At 47.2% G+C, this 16,351-nt stretch overlaps 1 protein-coding gene across 10 annotated transcripts in view; it reads left to right on the top strand.

Annotated features, from left to right (window-relative positions):
- Window positions 1–16,351, top strand: part of TMEM273 (transmembrane protein 273) — a 46,213-nt gene that overhangs the window by 20,216 nt on the left and 9,646 nt on the right. For 2 of the 10 annotated variants that reach the window (XM_070782253.1, XM_070782256.1), the window contains exons 2-5: window positions 72–125; window positions 1,225–1,365; window positions 2,592–2,622; window positions 5,023–5,046. In XM_070782253.1, the coding sequence (XP_070638354.1) occupies window positions 72–125; window positions 1,225–1,365; window positions 2,592–2,622; window positions 5,023–5,046 (250 nt within the window). The other 8 variants (XR_011564676.1, XR_002180118.2, XR_011564677.1 and 5 more) reach the window with 8 other exon arrangements.

Raw genomic sequence — 16,351 nt, 5'->3', positions numbered from 1 at the left:
CCTGAGACCCCAGGCCTGATCTTGGCCAGCAGTTCTGTTCTAACCAGAATTTGGGGCTTTTGTCTTTGCAGATGTTGGGGCCGCTCAAGTGTTAGCAACAGGCAAGCCTGCTAGAGCTGAAGCTGGTAGGTGGCTGCCCAATGGATTCTGGATGCAGGGCTGAGGGGCAGGAGGAGGAACTCAAGATGCATGGGCAGGTGGGGCATCCTGGTGCCCGTTTCCTCCCAGTCATCATGGCACCAGGGCAGTGCTGACCCCCAGACCTGTCTGAGTGGCTAGCATGGCTTTATCCTGGGGGAATGGTACTGAATGAGAGCCTGTCCTCAAAGGGGACATGAGTCATCAGGGCCACCTCTGTCCACTCTCTCTGAGATGAGCAGCCCTGCACTGCAGCCGTGAGCCCCCAGATAGCAGGCTTTTCCCTGGCCAGTGCCTCCCTCCGCTTGCCCCATCCCAACCTCTCTCCACCCCAGAGTTCAGCTCTCCATGTATGGTACACCTTCCATGTCATCTCCTCTGGGAAGACTGTCAGTTTCCACATCAGCCCACCCTGTCACTCGGCACTCGAGTGAGCTCTTGTCTTCCGCTGCTGATTGCAGGCCCCCCAGGATGGAGTCAAGGACTCATTCATTTGCCGTCAGCACACTCACCAGAGCAGGCAATCGACATACACATGGATGAACCGATGCAGGGATAAGTGAGGATGGCTGCAAGAAGACAGAGAAAGGAGCCACCAGCCACTTGGGAAAGATTCCCACAGCTGAAGGGACCAGGGTTGGAGTTCCAGGAAGAGGAGATACACCATGGGTGGAGGGGTAGGGAAGGAGCATGTTCCCAGGAGGCTGGAAAACTAGGCTGGCCTCAGTGGGTCGGGACTTCCCAGGTGGCTCAGTGGTAAAGAAGCTGCCTGCCAATGTAGGAGACACGGGTTCAACCCCTGGGTCATGAAGATATCATGGAGGAGGAAATGGCAACCCACTCCAGTGTTCTTGCCTGGGAAATCCCATGGACAGAGGAGCCTGGTGGGCTACATTCCATGAAGTTGTAAAAGAGCTGGACACAACTGAGCAACCAAACATACAAGCACGCAGCAGGTTGGACTACGTAATGTGAAGGTCCAAGTGTACGCTTTGGACTTCATTCTGATGTAAAGGGAGCTGTGGAAGACTTTTGCTGGGTGATGGCTGATTAAAGCCCCTTGTTCAATTCCTCCCTGCCCTCCAGATATCAAATATGCCGTCATCGGGACTGCTGTGGGCATCGCCATATCGGCCGGCTTCCTGGCCCTGAAGTTCTGCATGATCAGGAAGCACATGTTTGATAACGATTCCTCTGACCTGAGAAGCACAAATGTGGGCTTCAACGGTAAGGAAGCAGTGATGCTCAGCCCTGGCTCTGCCCTTTCCTGAGATAAGACACGTTCTGGCCGGTTATCTGGTGTGAGGCTCTGAGGGTAAAACTGACTATAGAGAGAATAAAAATCATGGATCAAAAAGAAATGCAGTGACCTCTCTGTGTCTCTGTCTCTCTCTGCTTCTGTCTCTGTACTTTTCCACTTAATCATTCTTGATATTCTTAAGAATCAGCTTTCTTGGAGAAATGGGGAAGGGAGCTGAGTTGGCTTCTGACAGAAATTTCTTTTCTTTTACCCAAATGATGTGATGAGATGAAATCAATCCCCGGAAGTGGCGAGGCTGCTCCTGGCACGGGTGGGTGGCGGGAGCTATGGCCAGCACTGATGGCCTGGCCAGGTTGCATTTTTCCCGCATAAATCGGGCAAGCCCTGCACTGAGTGATGCTGAGTGTCTGCTCATGACCCGAGCAGAGCTGGGCTTATGAGCGCCCAGCATGGTTCTCCACGCCCTGTCGCAGCTGTGGAGATCTGCGTCCTTGGGTAGAAGCCGAACACTCAGTGAGTTTCAGTAGCAAAATACAGCATTGATTTGCACCCCCTTGTCTCTCAAGAGGGGACCTGCAAAATCCATCGCCCATATGGCTGCTTAATGGGATGGTAATGCAGTCCCCAGAGGACAGGGAGGAAGGACTCTCACCATGTCTCTTGAAAATGTGATTATTATCTGTAAAGATACCCAAAAGGGGAGACAGGGCAAGGAGGAGACTGCACTGGGGGCTTCCAGTGTGTCCAACTGCATAGGGAACTTAACTGGTCATAGTTCACTTGCATTGATTTTGTATCCCTAGGAATAAGGGGAAAGAGAAAAACAGTCTCTTCAGCACACTGAGAGACATCCTAGATCTCCTACGGGTGAGAGGGCGCAGCATCCTCAGGGAGGGAGAAGGGGAAGAACAACCGGCAGAGGGCTGGGGGGTCTATTTATAGGGAAACCTCGGTCTCCCCCGGGTGCTGAGCTGGGGGTTCGGTGAGGGACTGGGTAGAGAAGCTTCAACGGTGCCAACGGGGAGGGGGCAGAGTGCTCAGCCCAACAACCCTCTCAGTGGCCTCAACCCCAGGAACCTCTCAGCATCACCCGAGTCTGCTGGGCTCTGACCCGCTCCTGCTGGCCTGGCACCGAGAGAGTGGCACTACCATCACCATGCCCCCGTCCTAACAGCCTGCTTTCTCTGTTTAGAGACCATTGCGCTAAAGAAGAGAACTTCAAGGTAAGGTCACTACCAACTTGTGTCCCCCTCATATTCCCTCCTGTTTCATCCATCCCTCACCCTTGCCTGACATCCCTGCCCCTCTTCCCACTTTGAAATACTTCCTAGGGGACCAGGATGCACCCCTGGCCTCCCTCTTCTCACTGTCCCCTCCTTCGGGCAGCCCTCAAGTGTCATGAGAGTGGGGAGCCCACAGGGTATTAAGTAGTCAAAGTAAGCTTGGGCTCTTTTCTGCACTTGGGTTAGCCTTTGCCTCATCTCCTGCGCAGAGTCCCCCCAGTGGATCGCCCACCCCCATGATCGTGTCCCCAGCTACGGCCATGTCCCAGCTGGGAAACTACATGTGTTCTGTTCCCAGCTTCCCTGCCGCCACCCAGCCACATTGCTCTTCTGTATAGAGCCCTTGTCCTCCAAAGACAATCCTAACTCAGGACCTTTGCACTCGCTGCTTTGTATCATATGGAACGCTCTTTACTCAGCAACAAGCTACTGCGAAGCCCTCTGGAATGAGGACCTGAGTGATACCAAGGAGGCAGCCAGTCTCTTGGGGCTGGGGGAAGGTGCAGGCCAGAATCAAGAATCAGTAGCATTTGTTGGAGTGGGGAGGCCCTAGCTGGAGGTGCCCTTTGGGAAGCAGGCAGTAGAGCAGAGGTGGACAGTGGGCTGGGTGGGGTGGGATATGTTGGTCACTACCTTTTTTGAATATGGTAAGTCTGAGGCTTCTGGAGACTTCCTCGTGGAGGAGATGTTCAGTGAGTGACTGGTATTCAGGGCAGAATCTGAGTTGAGATGGACTGGTGGGCTTTTAGAGGGATGCAAAGCACAGTCCCCCCTCTAGTTCTTCCCTGGGACCTGGGGCTTGGTAAGAACAAAGCAGCATCTCTTGAAGAAATGTGTGGATCTACGGATGAAGGAGAGATGATGTGTGGTACGCTGCGGTCAGGGGGACGCCCTGGGGATGAGCTGGAAGTGGATTTTCTCAATACTTTCACTTTCTTGAGGCTCTGCTCTCCTTCAGATGTTATGGTGTCTGTCAATAATTTCTGAGGACCTAAAGCTCTTGATGATGGGAGTGAGGGGACCTGGAAACGTATAGATGAACCCCAGACCCAGAATCTGCATTGCCTTTGGGGCCCAGCTCATCTCTGTGGTGGGAAGTGTAGGATGGGGTGAGTTTTGGATGGCTGAGCTGTGCCTGTGGTGGGGGCCTCTGCCTACAGCATGGTCTCAGGGGCCCTCTACTGGGTGGCTGAGGCACCCTGGCATGTGGCCGCAGGCTGCAGCGGCCAGCTCTGGCCCTCTGTCAGGATGATCGAGTGGGCTGGTGGAGGTTCTAACAGAGTGATCTTCGTAACCACCCACGAGCCATGCTATCTTGATCATCCAAACAGCTCACACTCTTCAGGGGACACTTTGGGTGAAGGCGTCATGCTTTGGAAGCTCCAGTGCCCCCTGGAAGTTCCCAGAACTGGTGTAAACTCTGATTCAGGGACCTCTTAGTCATGGGATTCACAAAACGGAAAGATTTCACAATGCCCAATTCTTAATCCTGGTGGATTTGTACATGCATATGTGCGTGCTGGGGTAGGGAATGTGGCAGGCTGTGATGACTCATAATGAAGGTCTGACACACAGATGCTGCTGTGTGAGGATACTGCTGTGAGCAGTACATCACAAACCAATCCAAGAGCACTGAATGAGCAGTTCCTATGGTTTCACCCTCCTACCTATGATCAGGTCAGAGGAGCATCTGCTTGGTATATTTGTTGTTCAGTTGCTCATGGACCCCGTGGGCCATAGCCCGCCAGGCTCCTTTGTCCATGGGATTTTCCAGTGGATTGTCATTTCCTTCTCCAGGAGTTTTTCCCAGTCCAGGGATTGAACCCGCGTCTCCTGCTTTAGCAGGTGGATTCGTGACCACTGAGCCACGAGGAAGCCCTTTTGTACATTTGGATGTTCTGAATTATTTCGATACACTTGAGCTGTAGGAGGAAACTTCCATAACCCAGGCGAGGTGGCTGCCATAGCCGTCCAACAATAAACATTGGGAGAGTGAAGTACAGGAGGAGGAGTGTGAAGGGGCAGAGGAGGGCAGGGAAGAGATGAAAGATGGGGAGAGGTGGGCGGTTGGGAGGTAATGGCTGGATGGGGTCCGCCTGCATCTGTTCCCCCACCGCGAGCAGGGAACTGTCCTCAGCATCATCACAGCAGAGCTCTTCTACTGAGAAGGAAGACACAGCTCAGGTTTCCAAAGCCGACACTAGATGGAGTCAGGCTCAGTCGGGAAGCCGATAGACCCGAGAGCGGAGACGCAAAGGACACGCGGGCCGTTCTCCGTAGCAGAATTCTGCCCCTGCTTTTGGTCGTCTAGGAATGACATCCCGTCTTCCTGTTTTGCAGGTTAAACCTCAGTTTCTCTGAAAGGTGAGTTGTAAGAGTGGCTGATGGCTCGTACCCAAAGGAGGGAAGGCCGTCCCCTTCCTGTCCTGTGCGGGCTGGAGGCTCTCCTGCACGACCCCTGCAGGATGGGAGGGGGATTGCTAGGCATGGGCCGGAAGTCGTGGTGTCAGGCTGGCTGTGACGTCAGGAATCAGCATCTCTTTGGGACAGCTGTGGCAAGTCCTAATCTGGCAGTACTTTGGCAAGATTTTAAATGAAGTTGTGGGGCATGTGCCTCATTAGAGCTGAGAAAACTGGGTTTTAACAGCAAGATGGTTAAAGTTTTATCTTAATTGATTTGGTTTTCCAAGACCTTCTTTTTGACAGAAGCCAGTCAACTGTAGCCACCTTAAACCATTTGATGAAAAAAAAAAATAAATCCAAAATTTTCTTTGTGTCATCAAGCCATCAGTTTGGCTGACGTGTCAGACTTTCGACGCTGCTGTGAAGTGTCAGAATAGACAGTGCCTGAGCATATAGGGCAGCCTTTCAGGAAGGGGGGACAGGATCCGAGGTCATGGCTAAAGGAGCTCTGTTCCCAGGAAGGAAGCCATCTCCTTCAGGTTTATCTGAACGGTCGGTTCATAACTCACTTCCCCTAGTCCTGCTCTCTCACACCTCGTGTACCACCCACACGCTCTCACTGTCCTTTTAGAAAAATCTTCAAAGCCACAGAAATGTTGAAAGAACAGTGCAATAAAAACATTTACAACCTTCACCTAGATCCATAAATGAACATTTTGCTCTGTTTGCTTTAACTCTGCATGCATAATTTCTTCTGATTCACTTAAAAACTAGTGTAGATATCATAATATTTACGCATCATGTATCTCCTGCACAATCACAGTGACAGGAATGGTAAGAAATGAACGGAAATGGGTAGTAATTCAATAGTATCATCTCGTTCACAGCCTGTATTCAAATTTCTCTGATTGTTTCCCAGGTGTCTCTTAAAGCTCTATTTTTCCAAGCCAGGAGCCATTGTACTTGATTTTGTCCCTTTTAAGTTTCTCTCGATGTTGCTTTCTCTCCCCACGGCATTGTCAGTCTTGAAGTACTTAACCTTCCTGCACCGTGTTCTATTTCCTGTATTTGTCTCTTTCCTCCTGAGCAGGTTCAGGTTGAGAATTTTGTCATGATCACTGCAGCGGTGACATTGGGCACATATCCTTCAGTGTGCTGCTCAGGAGTCACATGACTCCAGGCTCTCTCACTGTTACTGACATTGCTTTTAACTGCTTGGCTAAGGAAGTGACAACTAGATCTCTCCTGGTGGAGAGAAAATCCCTCGTTTGCAATGAGTAAATAATCTAAGGGGTGGGACTTTGAGACCGTGGGAACACCCTGACCCAAGTAATTCTTCACCCAATGGTTTACATCTGTTTGTGGCCCGTCTTTGAAAAGTTATTGCATTGAGGGCTACAAAGTACTGAGTTTCTAATTCCAGCATTCCTTCTACATTTAATAGCTGACATTCTTCTCTTATTTCTCGAACATTATTCCTAAGGACTTCAATGCATTATAATTCATCACCATCATGAATCTTTTTGATGTTTAAATTGTCCCAAGTTATCAGTACAAATAAATTCTTGGTGGCTTTAGACTGGATTCCAGTAGCCACTAAGAATTTCATAGACTTCTGAAATTACACAGTGTTCCAGGCTCACCTTACACTGTTCCTGCTCAGACTTTGAATCACGCATTTCCCCTAGATCCATATTTTCCTACCCCTTCCTCCACCCTCCTTCTTTTCTTTAACATGGAGTAGTTTATAGAAACCAAGATCTGTACACAATGGGTTCTTATGGCTACTGAAACATCATCACTTGCAGACTTTCTCAATGGATAGTCAGCACGTGCATATTTACCAGTATGCATCAAAAACTCAGCATCATAGCATTCTTCTTAAGATTTCCTCATTCCATATTTCTATTTTGCTTCTTCCAAAGTGAAAGCCCTGTTTCCCTACCATATAAATACTTTTACCCATTTGCTTTGTCCTATAATACACATAAAATACATACTTCAAGAATTACAATACCGTACAACTACAACCTCACTTAAAAATTTCTTTGCTGTTCTTTGTTCTTAGAACTTAGCCCTTCATGTGTACAGAGCTTTGTGTTCAAGTTGAATTAATTATTTTCTCAGTGTGATTATGCTATCAGTTTGATATATAGTTAGAGATAAGTGTTTCAGTGTATATGCTGGTTTTTGTTTAGTTTCTTAATCTTTGTACTTTAATTTTATTTTTTGAGTATGTGAAACACATGTATAGTTTTAAGCTAAAAACGTGTGAACAGGTAAACTTGGAGACGTTCTGCTCTCCTATCCACTCCGCTCTGCTCCTACCCACTGCTTTGAGGTAATTAATCTCAACAGTTCCGGTTTTATCTTCCCTGTGTTCCTTTTACAAAAATATGTGTAATTAAAAGATTTGCATGTATACAATTTTTATAACATTAGATAAATATTTACATACGCGTGTATATATTAGTCTGGTTCTCGTATGGGTCTACTTTTACTTGGATCTCTGACTGTTTGGTACGGTGCATGGTGTGAGGTATAGATCCAATTTTATCTTTTTCCCAAATGGCAATCCAGTCATCTTAATATCATTTTTCAAAATCACTGTATTTTCCCCAGTATTTTATTTGTCACTTTTATCATGTTCAAAACTTTCACCTATAGTTGGACTCTTTCTAGACTTCATATTATTCTCCAGTGGTATTTGTGATCACTCATGTGCCATCATCACACTCTTTCTTGGGGTGACTTCACGTATTACCTGGTGTGGCTGGTTCCCACCCTCCTGGCTCTCGCAGTCTAGCTATTCCTGTGTATTTGTTTTCCATATAAACTTGACAACCAACTTCAGAATCTGGCTACAGAAACAGACATCTTGCTGTTTTTATTGGAGCTGCATTATGTTTACACGTTAAATTGAAGACAACTGACTTTTTGAGGATGTTATCCTTCATTGACACAAACCTATGCTTTTCACAAGTGCGTTTTTGTGTGTCTCAGGAGAGTTTTCAGATTTTGCCCTTACGGATTTTTCACATTTCTTATTAAGTTCACTTCTAAATATTTCATGTTTTTGTTGCTTTAGTAAATGGGATTTCCCATCATGTCTCCTACTTGGTCATTGATTTGGGGCATTAACATGATAGCAGCTGACATATTGAATGCTTTTATTGTTTTTTTTAATTTTGTTCTTGATCTCCTTGAGTTTTCATCATATTATGTCTTCTGCCAAATTGTAGATCTTCTCTTCCAATAAGCCTCTAATTGTTTTCTCGTCTCTGATTGCATTGCCTAAAATCACCAGTGTTAAATAATAGTGGAAACAGTGAGCATATTTGTCTTTTGCCTGACCGTTGTGGGAAATTCTCTAGTGGTTTTCATTAAGTAAGATGTTAGATTTAGGGCTAAAGTACACGTCTTATCACCTTAAGGAAACCCACCAGTTCCTATTTTACTGAGTCTTCCCCCCCAACCCCCACCCCTGGCCCAGGAATTTGTGTGGGATTTGGTTAAAAGACTTTTCAGCATTAGCAGGCATTAACTCATCCTCAGGAGACGTTCTCTGGGATGGTCCCAGGAAAACGAGGACATACAGCCACCCTTGTTACTACTTCGGTTTTTTGCTTCTCTCCTTGTTGATCCGCATGATTTTGGAGGATATGGTGGAAAATTGGATCTAGGCAGCCACTAATAATCCTAGAGTCTCCAAGTCTCTTTCTCTTTCTTTTGGTACCTAGCTCAGGTCTGGGTATTAATGAATCTTCCAGATGGCTCTTTTTCTTTCCAGAAATGCACATGTGATTGAGCTCTGAGCGAGCAGCCTCTTCAGGAGGGCACTCTGGGCAGCCACTCACTGGAGACAGCTTGAATCTGAGCATCCAAAGCTGGTGATGGGCCTTCCCATGGAACTCAAAATGCAGGGCAAATAAACTTATAGAATCTACAGTGCCTCCGTCCTGAAAGAAACAGTGCTTCTCTTCTGCAAGGAGCTGACCGCATAAAGGGATGTACGAGCACTCTTGCGAGCAGTAAGAAGGTTTGGAAGTCGACGCATGCTCACGCCTGCCCTTGTTTCCAGTGTCAGAGCTGTTCACGCTTCATGATGACACTGTGTCCGTGGACCCTACCAGCAGCAAGCGGCTCGTGGAATGAGAACCAGACTCAAGACACAGCTTCTTTAGCACTGCAGTCTACCAGGAGGTGAACAGCCTTGTCTACAGCTGTTGGCCTCAACTTCTTAGCTGTCAGAAGAATCCACCTGTCAACACTCAAGGGAACTGAAAGGTGAAAACCTTTGGGCAGTCTCCATTTCTATAAATGACTGAGAGACCTTCCAAAAGGAGAAAGGCAGGCTGGGCTGGAGTGGGATAAAGGAGTCTGACAGCTGTGGAATGGCCCCACAGCTCCGCAGCTTTCAAATGGTGGTACCAAAAAAGGATGAAAAGAGAAAGCAGCTGCCATGGCCTGTAGTGAGCTACACCAAAGCAAGTGATTATTATGTTGTTATGCTTATAGGATTATTTTGTAGTGACTATGGCAATGTCCGTACCTTATCATGGAGGACGCACTGGAAGAGACATAAACCCAAGGCTGCGTGACGCAGGCCCCACTCACATTTCTCTCCCCTTAATAGTACCCTGGGTTTCTGGGCTGCATTAAAGAATACTCTTTGCCTTTTCATTCAATAGAAATCCAGGTGGCCACATGGAATGGTTCTCCTTAGATTAGGTTACTCACCTTGTGTGTGGTAAAGATGAGTTATATTTCAAAACAAAGCGCTGTGTTGTAATAATTTGCCTGAACTCCCAGGGCATCTTTTATCTGACTTGATAACAATGTAGTTCATTAGCAGCCTTGGTTAACGGATAACCTAAAGCAGTAATGCGATACTCATAAGCAATTTTCTGTGTGTTAGAATAAACCATCTTGTAAGGTATCTGATAATTGATTTGCTTCTTTCAGCAGCATTTTAATTAAGACAGCTGGTTGGGAACTGAGGGTGAATGCTTCTAGATTCTCAGTAACCACTGTAATATCTATAAACTCAATAGAATGTGGGGTCCTTTCCCTCACCCCACATCATGACGTATTTTCCCAGCACCGCTCCCAGCCTCCAGTTTTGTTTGAGTCCCACCCAGAGTCTCCTGTGTGAAGAACACAGAAGTGTGCTGAGGACTGCTGCTTTCTCCTCGTCTTCCAATGGCAGACATGCTGTGGGAAGCAGAATGGGTTGGGGGTTCCAGGCAATTGGCTTCCGCAGCTTATACCCCAATTCCAAGCTCAGTGACTTCCTTCTGTAGCAGTCCTACCGGAAGCCGTTTTTTCAGCCCCTCTTCATGGGAGCAGCTCCTGGGGACAGAGGTGCTGATGGGCAGAAACTCTTGGATATGTTGTTGAAGCAACCACGGAAGTCATCGTGTCTGTAGGTCCAATGTCCTGAGTGAGAGCCAGTTCTTCTGTCCTGCGCTGTGGTTTGGGACCAGAGGCCAAGGACTAGGATAAACCCCGCCCTCCCAGCTCAGTAGGCTCTGAGTCCCCCAGAACACATGCAGATCCCAGACAACCCATCTCAACAGGCAGAACATCCTGCCCAAAGGAGAAGAGACAGTTGAGACTCAGATACCTGTGGGTGGAGTGAGCTGCAGATCTCAGCACCCAGACAGGATCTAAGGGCATAGCTGTGGTTTGCTGCCTCTGTGACTCAGTAACTGGAGGAGAAGGTAAGATGGGAGAGAGTTACCTGGCAAAATCAACAAATTACAAATATGCATCCATCTCTATGGGCTTCTCAGATGCCTCAGTGGTTAAAAAATTCTCCTGCCAATGCAGGAGCTACAGGAGACATGGGTTCTACACCTGGGTCAGGAAGATCCCCTAGAGGAAGAAATGGCAACCCACTCCAGTATTCTTGCCAGAATAAGCCCATAGGCACAGGAGCCTGGCGGGCTATGGTCCATGAGGTCACAGAGTCAGACATGACTCAGCAACTAAACACGCACGCATCAATCTCTATATTTTCAAGTTAAAAATATATTTGACATGGAATCTATAAATTAAAATAAACATAAAATAAAACAAATATGTGCATATATTCTCCTATGTGTTTTAGAAGTATGCATATGGTGGAATTATATTCTGTCATAGAATGTATGGGCGTTTGAATAAGTAAGTGAAAAACAGCCCTTTTCACCATCCAAATTTGGAAATAGCTGAGAGGTAGATAAACAAGTTAAACAGATGGAGATGAAAGTATTGGAGTTATTCTGATCTTCAAATGAGTCATGACACGTTAATATCACTCTACAGGCTCTAGAGTCCTGCTTGGTCCTTGCCCCAGTCTAAGCAAGAGGTTAGTGTGGCTGGGGTTGCAGTGTGGGCAGCAAAGGTGCAGCGGATGGATGGATTTTGGATGGGGTTTAGCGGTAGGGGTCCCAGGGCTTGCAGACGTAGATTTGGGTGTGGAGCAAAGAGTGACTCAGCCTCAGTCCCAGAGTGTGGTGCCAGGGAGAAGGATGTGGAAGGAAGCCCCAGGGAGTGCTAACCTTAGGAAGGGTCTGCAGCAGTTCTCGGGTTTCTTGGGTCAGCTCTTGGCGAGCCAAAAGATTGGCTGCACTTGGAGAGTGAATCCCATGTTCCTATGGGAGTTGAAGCTTGTAAACTGGGGTTAAAAGCACACCTCAGAGATTGTTCTAGAATGTGCTCTGAGATCCAAGAGAAAAGCAGGGAAGAATTGGCCTGGAGGAGCTGTAAGGCTCTTTAACAGTGAGGTGGAGTGTGCAGAGGGGTTGTTTAGACAGAGGGAAGCTGAGCTGAGCTGAAGATACAAGCCGAGGGGCTGGTACCTGTGATATGAACCCTAGAAGGGCCAGGGCCAGCCTGTGCTCAGGGCCCATCCCCCTGATCGGCTCTCCTCTGAGTTATTTGTCATAATCCCAGGGCTTGTCAGATAAATTAAGCATCCTTCAAAAATATGACATTTCACATGGATGTTATCAATAGATGACAAATAGGCTTCTCCAAGGCTGTGTGTGCAGAGTGCAGTGAAGTCACTCGGGCTTGGACATGAGGAGTTATGAGTCGGGGAGGAGGGCAGACCATTTTGGAACCTGCTATGCCAATACCTGCTCCCCTTGTGGCTCAGCTGGTAAAGAATCCACCTGCAATGTGGGAGACCTGCTTCCATCCCTGGGTTGGGAAGATACCCTGGAGAAGGGAGAGGCTACCCACTCCAGTATTCTGGCCTGGAGAATTCCATAGACTGTGTAGTCCATGGAGTCACGAAGAGTCGGACATGGCTGAGTGACTTTCACTGGCTCTGGTGAGGCCAATACCCAGGAGGATAAAAGACCAAGACAAAGTGAAGAAAGGGCAAAGCAATCACTGTGCGTGGGCGTAGGCTGCAAGGAGGAGGGTCAGGAAAAATCAGTTCCTGATGTGCAGTGTCCTGATGCACTGACACAGCGTATCCTGCCGTTTGGTTGTCTGGATATGTGAAGTCTCATTTCTCTTTCATGAAGCCAGTTTCAGAAAGACATAAGTGCGTATGTGAAAAAGAAGTTCAGTGGAAAGATCCCAGAAGTCCCAGTGCTCATTTGCTAGGTGTTCTGGGAGGAACGAGCAAATAGAACAAAAACAAAGACATATCAGAAGAGAGAGAATAAAAGTGAGCAGAGTTACAGAAAGGGACTAGACAACAGCTTAAAAGGAAGGATGTAGTGAGACGCGCAAAACCATCTATACACAGCAGAATCAAAATAAATTTGAGAGCATCAGGAACAAAGAGAAGCAAACGACCCATAAAAATATGAGATTTTGAGAGAAATTAGACTTTTTGTTGGTGGAACTGAATGAAAGAAGATAAAGAACCAATATCTTCAAAATCCTCAGGGGACATGATTATGCACCATAGTATTCTATACCTAAACAGACGATCAATCAAGTGAAAAGGAAAAAAAAATAAAAAAATCAGAAAATTTACTACTCCCAAAATTCTTTCTGGAAAAAAAAAAAGATGACCAGAAGATGGACTTCAGCAAAATGAAAAATGAATTTAAAAGGAATGTGTGAGATACAAGAAGTGTCAGTGAGCAAAGAAACCAGCAAAATTCATATGTAAGTTTACATGAGCAACTATTATTTTTAAAAATTGTGGTGCCATTATAATACATTAAAATCTCACATGATCTCAATATGGGAGGTTGTGTGGGAGAAATGATAGGTATAAAAGCATTAAGTTGTTCAGGGACATAATATAGAATATTGATTAGCTCTCAGTAATGATAGTAGAAAAATACAGTATTGAATTTGCATAATGTAAATTCAGGGTTGCATAATGTAAATTCTAAGAACCCCTAGAATAAAAAAACAGTGGAGGGTTAGAAAACACTAAACAATTACAAGCCTTCAGTTCAGTCGCTCAGTTGTGTCCGACTCTTTGCGACCCCATGAATCGCAGAACGCCAGGCCTCCCTGTCCATCACCAACTCCCGGAGTTCACTCAAACTCATGCCCATCGAGTGATGCCATCCAGCCATGTCATCCTCTGTCATCCCCTTCTCCTCCTGCCCCCAGTCTTTCCCAGCATCAGGGGCTTTTCCAGTGAGTCAGCTCTAAAGGAGAAAAAGAAGTAGCAGCAGGAGGAAGAGGAGGAGGGGAAGAGTAAGAATGAAAACTCTTGTGTATATGCTTCTGGGAGAGACATAAAGATTTCTCTGGGGCAGATACAACTTTTATTCCTAAAACTGCAAAGCATAGGTGGCATGACCAGTGTGAAAATGGCCCGAGGAACAGTGTTATGGATAATGATATTATCTGCCAGCATTTTGAGACGCCTGGTTTCCAAGGTTGCTGGACCTAGATATTATAAGGAAAGTACATCCCTCTCTGGCCTCCCCATCCTAGTTTGCACCTCAGACTTGGCTCCAGTGCCAGAGGGCCTTGGGCAAGAGTAAGGGGAATAAGTGCTGCTTCTGCCAGCCTGAGTGGGTGGCCTCCAGTGGTCTTGGGAAGTCCTCAGGGAGGGAAGCTGATGGAATAAACTGTAAGACCACTTTATCCAAAAGGGAGAAACATGGTAAAAACAATTAGTAGAGGACAGGACAGCCCATTGCCTGGTGAGGCAGAGGGTGGGGATGCTGTGAGGATGGCTGCAGGCGCAGGCTGAGTCAGGCCGGGGGCACCTATGGGTGTCAGTTCAGTTCAGTTCAGTCGCTCAGTTGTGTCCGACTCTTTGAGACCCCATGAACCACAGTACGCCAGGCCTCCCTGTCCATCACCAACTCCCACAGTCCACCCAAACCCAAGTCCGTCGAGTTGGTGATGCCATCCAACCATCTCATCCTCTGTCGTCCCCTTCGCCTCCTGCCCTCAATCTTTCCTAGCATCAGGGTCTTTTCAAATGAGTCAGCTCTTAGCATCAGGTGGCCGAAGTATTGGAGTTTCAGCTTCAACATCAGTCCTTCCAATGAACACCCAGGACTGACTGATCTCCTTTAGGATGGACTGGTTGGATCTCCTTGCAGTCCAAGGGACTCTCAAGAGTCTTCTCCAACACCACAGTTCAAAAGCATCAATTCTTTGGCGCTCACCTTTCTTTTTGGTCCAGCTCTCACATCCATACATGACCACTGGAAAAACCATAGCCTTGACTAGACGGACTTTCTTGGCAAAGTAATGTCTCTGCTTTTTAATATGCTGTCTAGGTTGGTCATAACTTTCCTTCTAAGAGTAAGCGCCTTTTAATATCATGGCTGCAATCACCATCTGCAATGATTTTGGAGCCCCCAAAAATAAAGTCAGGAGCAGTGGAATAAGCAAGAGGAGGGTCAAGGCTACACTGATGTCTCTCCTCTAGTTTGGGAGGAGTAACTCGCCTAGACATAATGGCTGTTATTTCCATCAGTTGGATGAACTGATATGGACTGGCCTCCAGTCAGTATGGGAATCTCCAGCGTGACAACAGCCACATGACCCAGACACTCTCAGCTGTCATGGTGACCATGCACTTCCTAATGGCTCAGCCCTGAGAAAACCATCAGTGGTGTAGACGACCATGTAGAAGGTTTTGTGCACCTCAGTTGCAGGTGCCTCCCCTCCCAAGAAAGTCTGGGCAAAAGGGACTAACTCCATTTCCCCAGAAGGGGAAGTGAGCAGAATGACAGGAAGGGAGTTTGCCCTTTAAAAAAAAGTTTTTCCTGTGTGAATGAAACTCATTAGAGGGGAAATAATATCTAAAGAAGCTTTATCAGAAGCTGAGTCATGTAAAACCCTTGAAGTCCCCATAGGAAGGAAAATGGGTGCCAGTCAAGGGGGGTTTGACCTCAAGCAGGCTGAGATTGTCTCCTTTTATCAGCTTCACCTCATTTGGAGGACGGCAATGACACACCCAGATGAGGAAAGAGGGGTGAGAAGGGAGAGGAGGTGGTGCCAGCGGGTGACTGACACCTGGGCCCTGCAGCCGGGGGCTGGTTATGCTCTCGGACATTGTTTGGTCTTGAGGGAACCCCTCCACCGCCTCCCCCTCCTTGGGGGGAGGTTCCTGTGTCTTTGCTCTGAAAGCAATGAGGAGAAGGAATAAAAGGTCAGATTTAGGCGAAGGACAAGGGAGAAAACTTCAGTGTAACTTCTAAGCTTCAGCTATCATTCATGAAATCAGTGAGCCGTTTTGTCTTTCAAAGGGAAATATCTCTTCAAATTAATGATAATTTACACTACTTCTGAGCATTTGCCCAGCATGATTGAAAAGAAGCCTTGTAAAGCTGCCTTAGCCTTTACAAGATATGTAATCATTTCTTTACAAGATAGGTATCATTACATGTTCATTACAAGATATGTATCATTTCAGGAAATGATACCAAGGCCAGGGCTGAGCTCTCTAAGGGGCTCAGATGCTCAGAGTTGGTGGATGGTGGTGGATGGGAGAGCGGTGGACTGGGGCAGGTGTCCAGAGGGGGCAGGAAGGGACATGGCGAGAGCTCTGGAAGCACTCTGGTGGTCACTGAGGACCACTTGGCTTGCGGTGATGGGGAAAGCCTGCACTCTGTAGATGGACATGGGTCCTGGTTTGGATACCTGGTCCACAACTCAGGAGCTACTTGACCTTGGGCGAGTTGGATAGGCAAATGGCAGGAGTGGAGGGGGATGAGAGCTCTCCAGGACCGTTACAGGGATCAAATAACATGATGAAATGCTTTGCTTTGCACCTGGCCTGTGGCTGGTGGTAGATAGATGTGGATTCTTTTCTGTATATGAACTTGGAGCTGAG

Source organism: Bos indicus, chromosome 28 (assembly GCF_029378745.1).
Source record: "Bos indicus isolate NIAB-ARS_2022 breed Sahiwal x Tharparkar chromosome 28, NIAB-ARS_B.indTharparkar_mat_pri_1.0, whole genome shotgun sequence".
Classification (NCBI taxonomy): domain Eukaryota; kingdom Metazoa; phylum Chordata; class Mammalia; order Artiodactyla; family Bovidae; genus Bos; species Bos indicus.
This window is presented reverse-complemented; position numbering and strand designations above follow the sequence as displayed.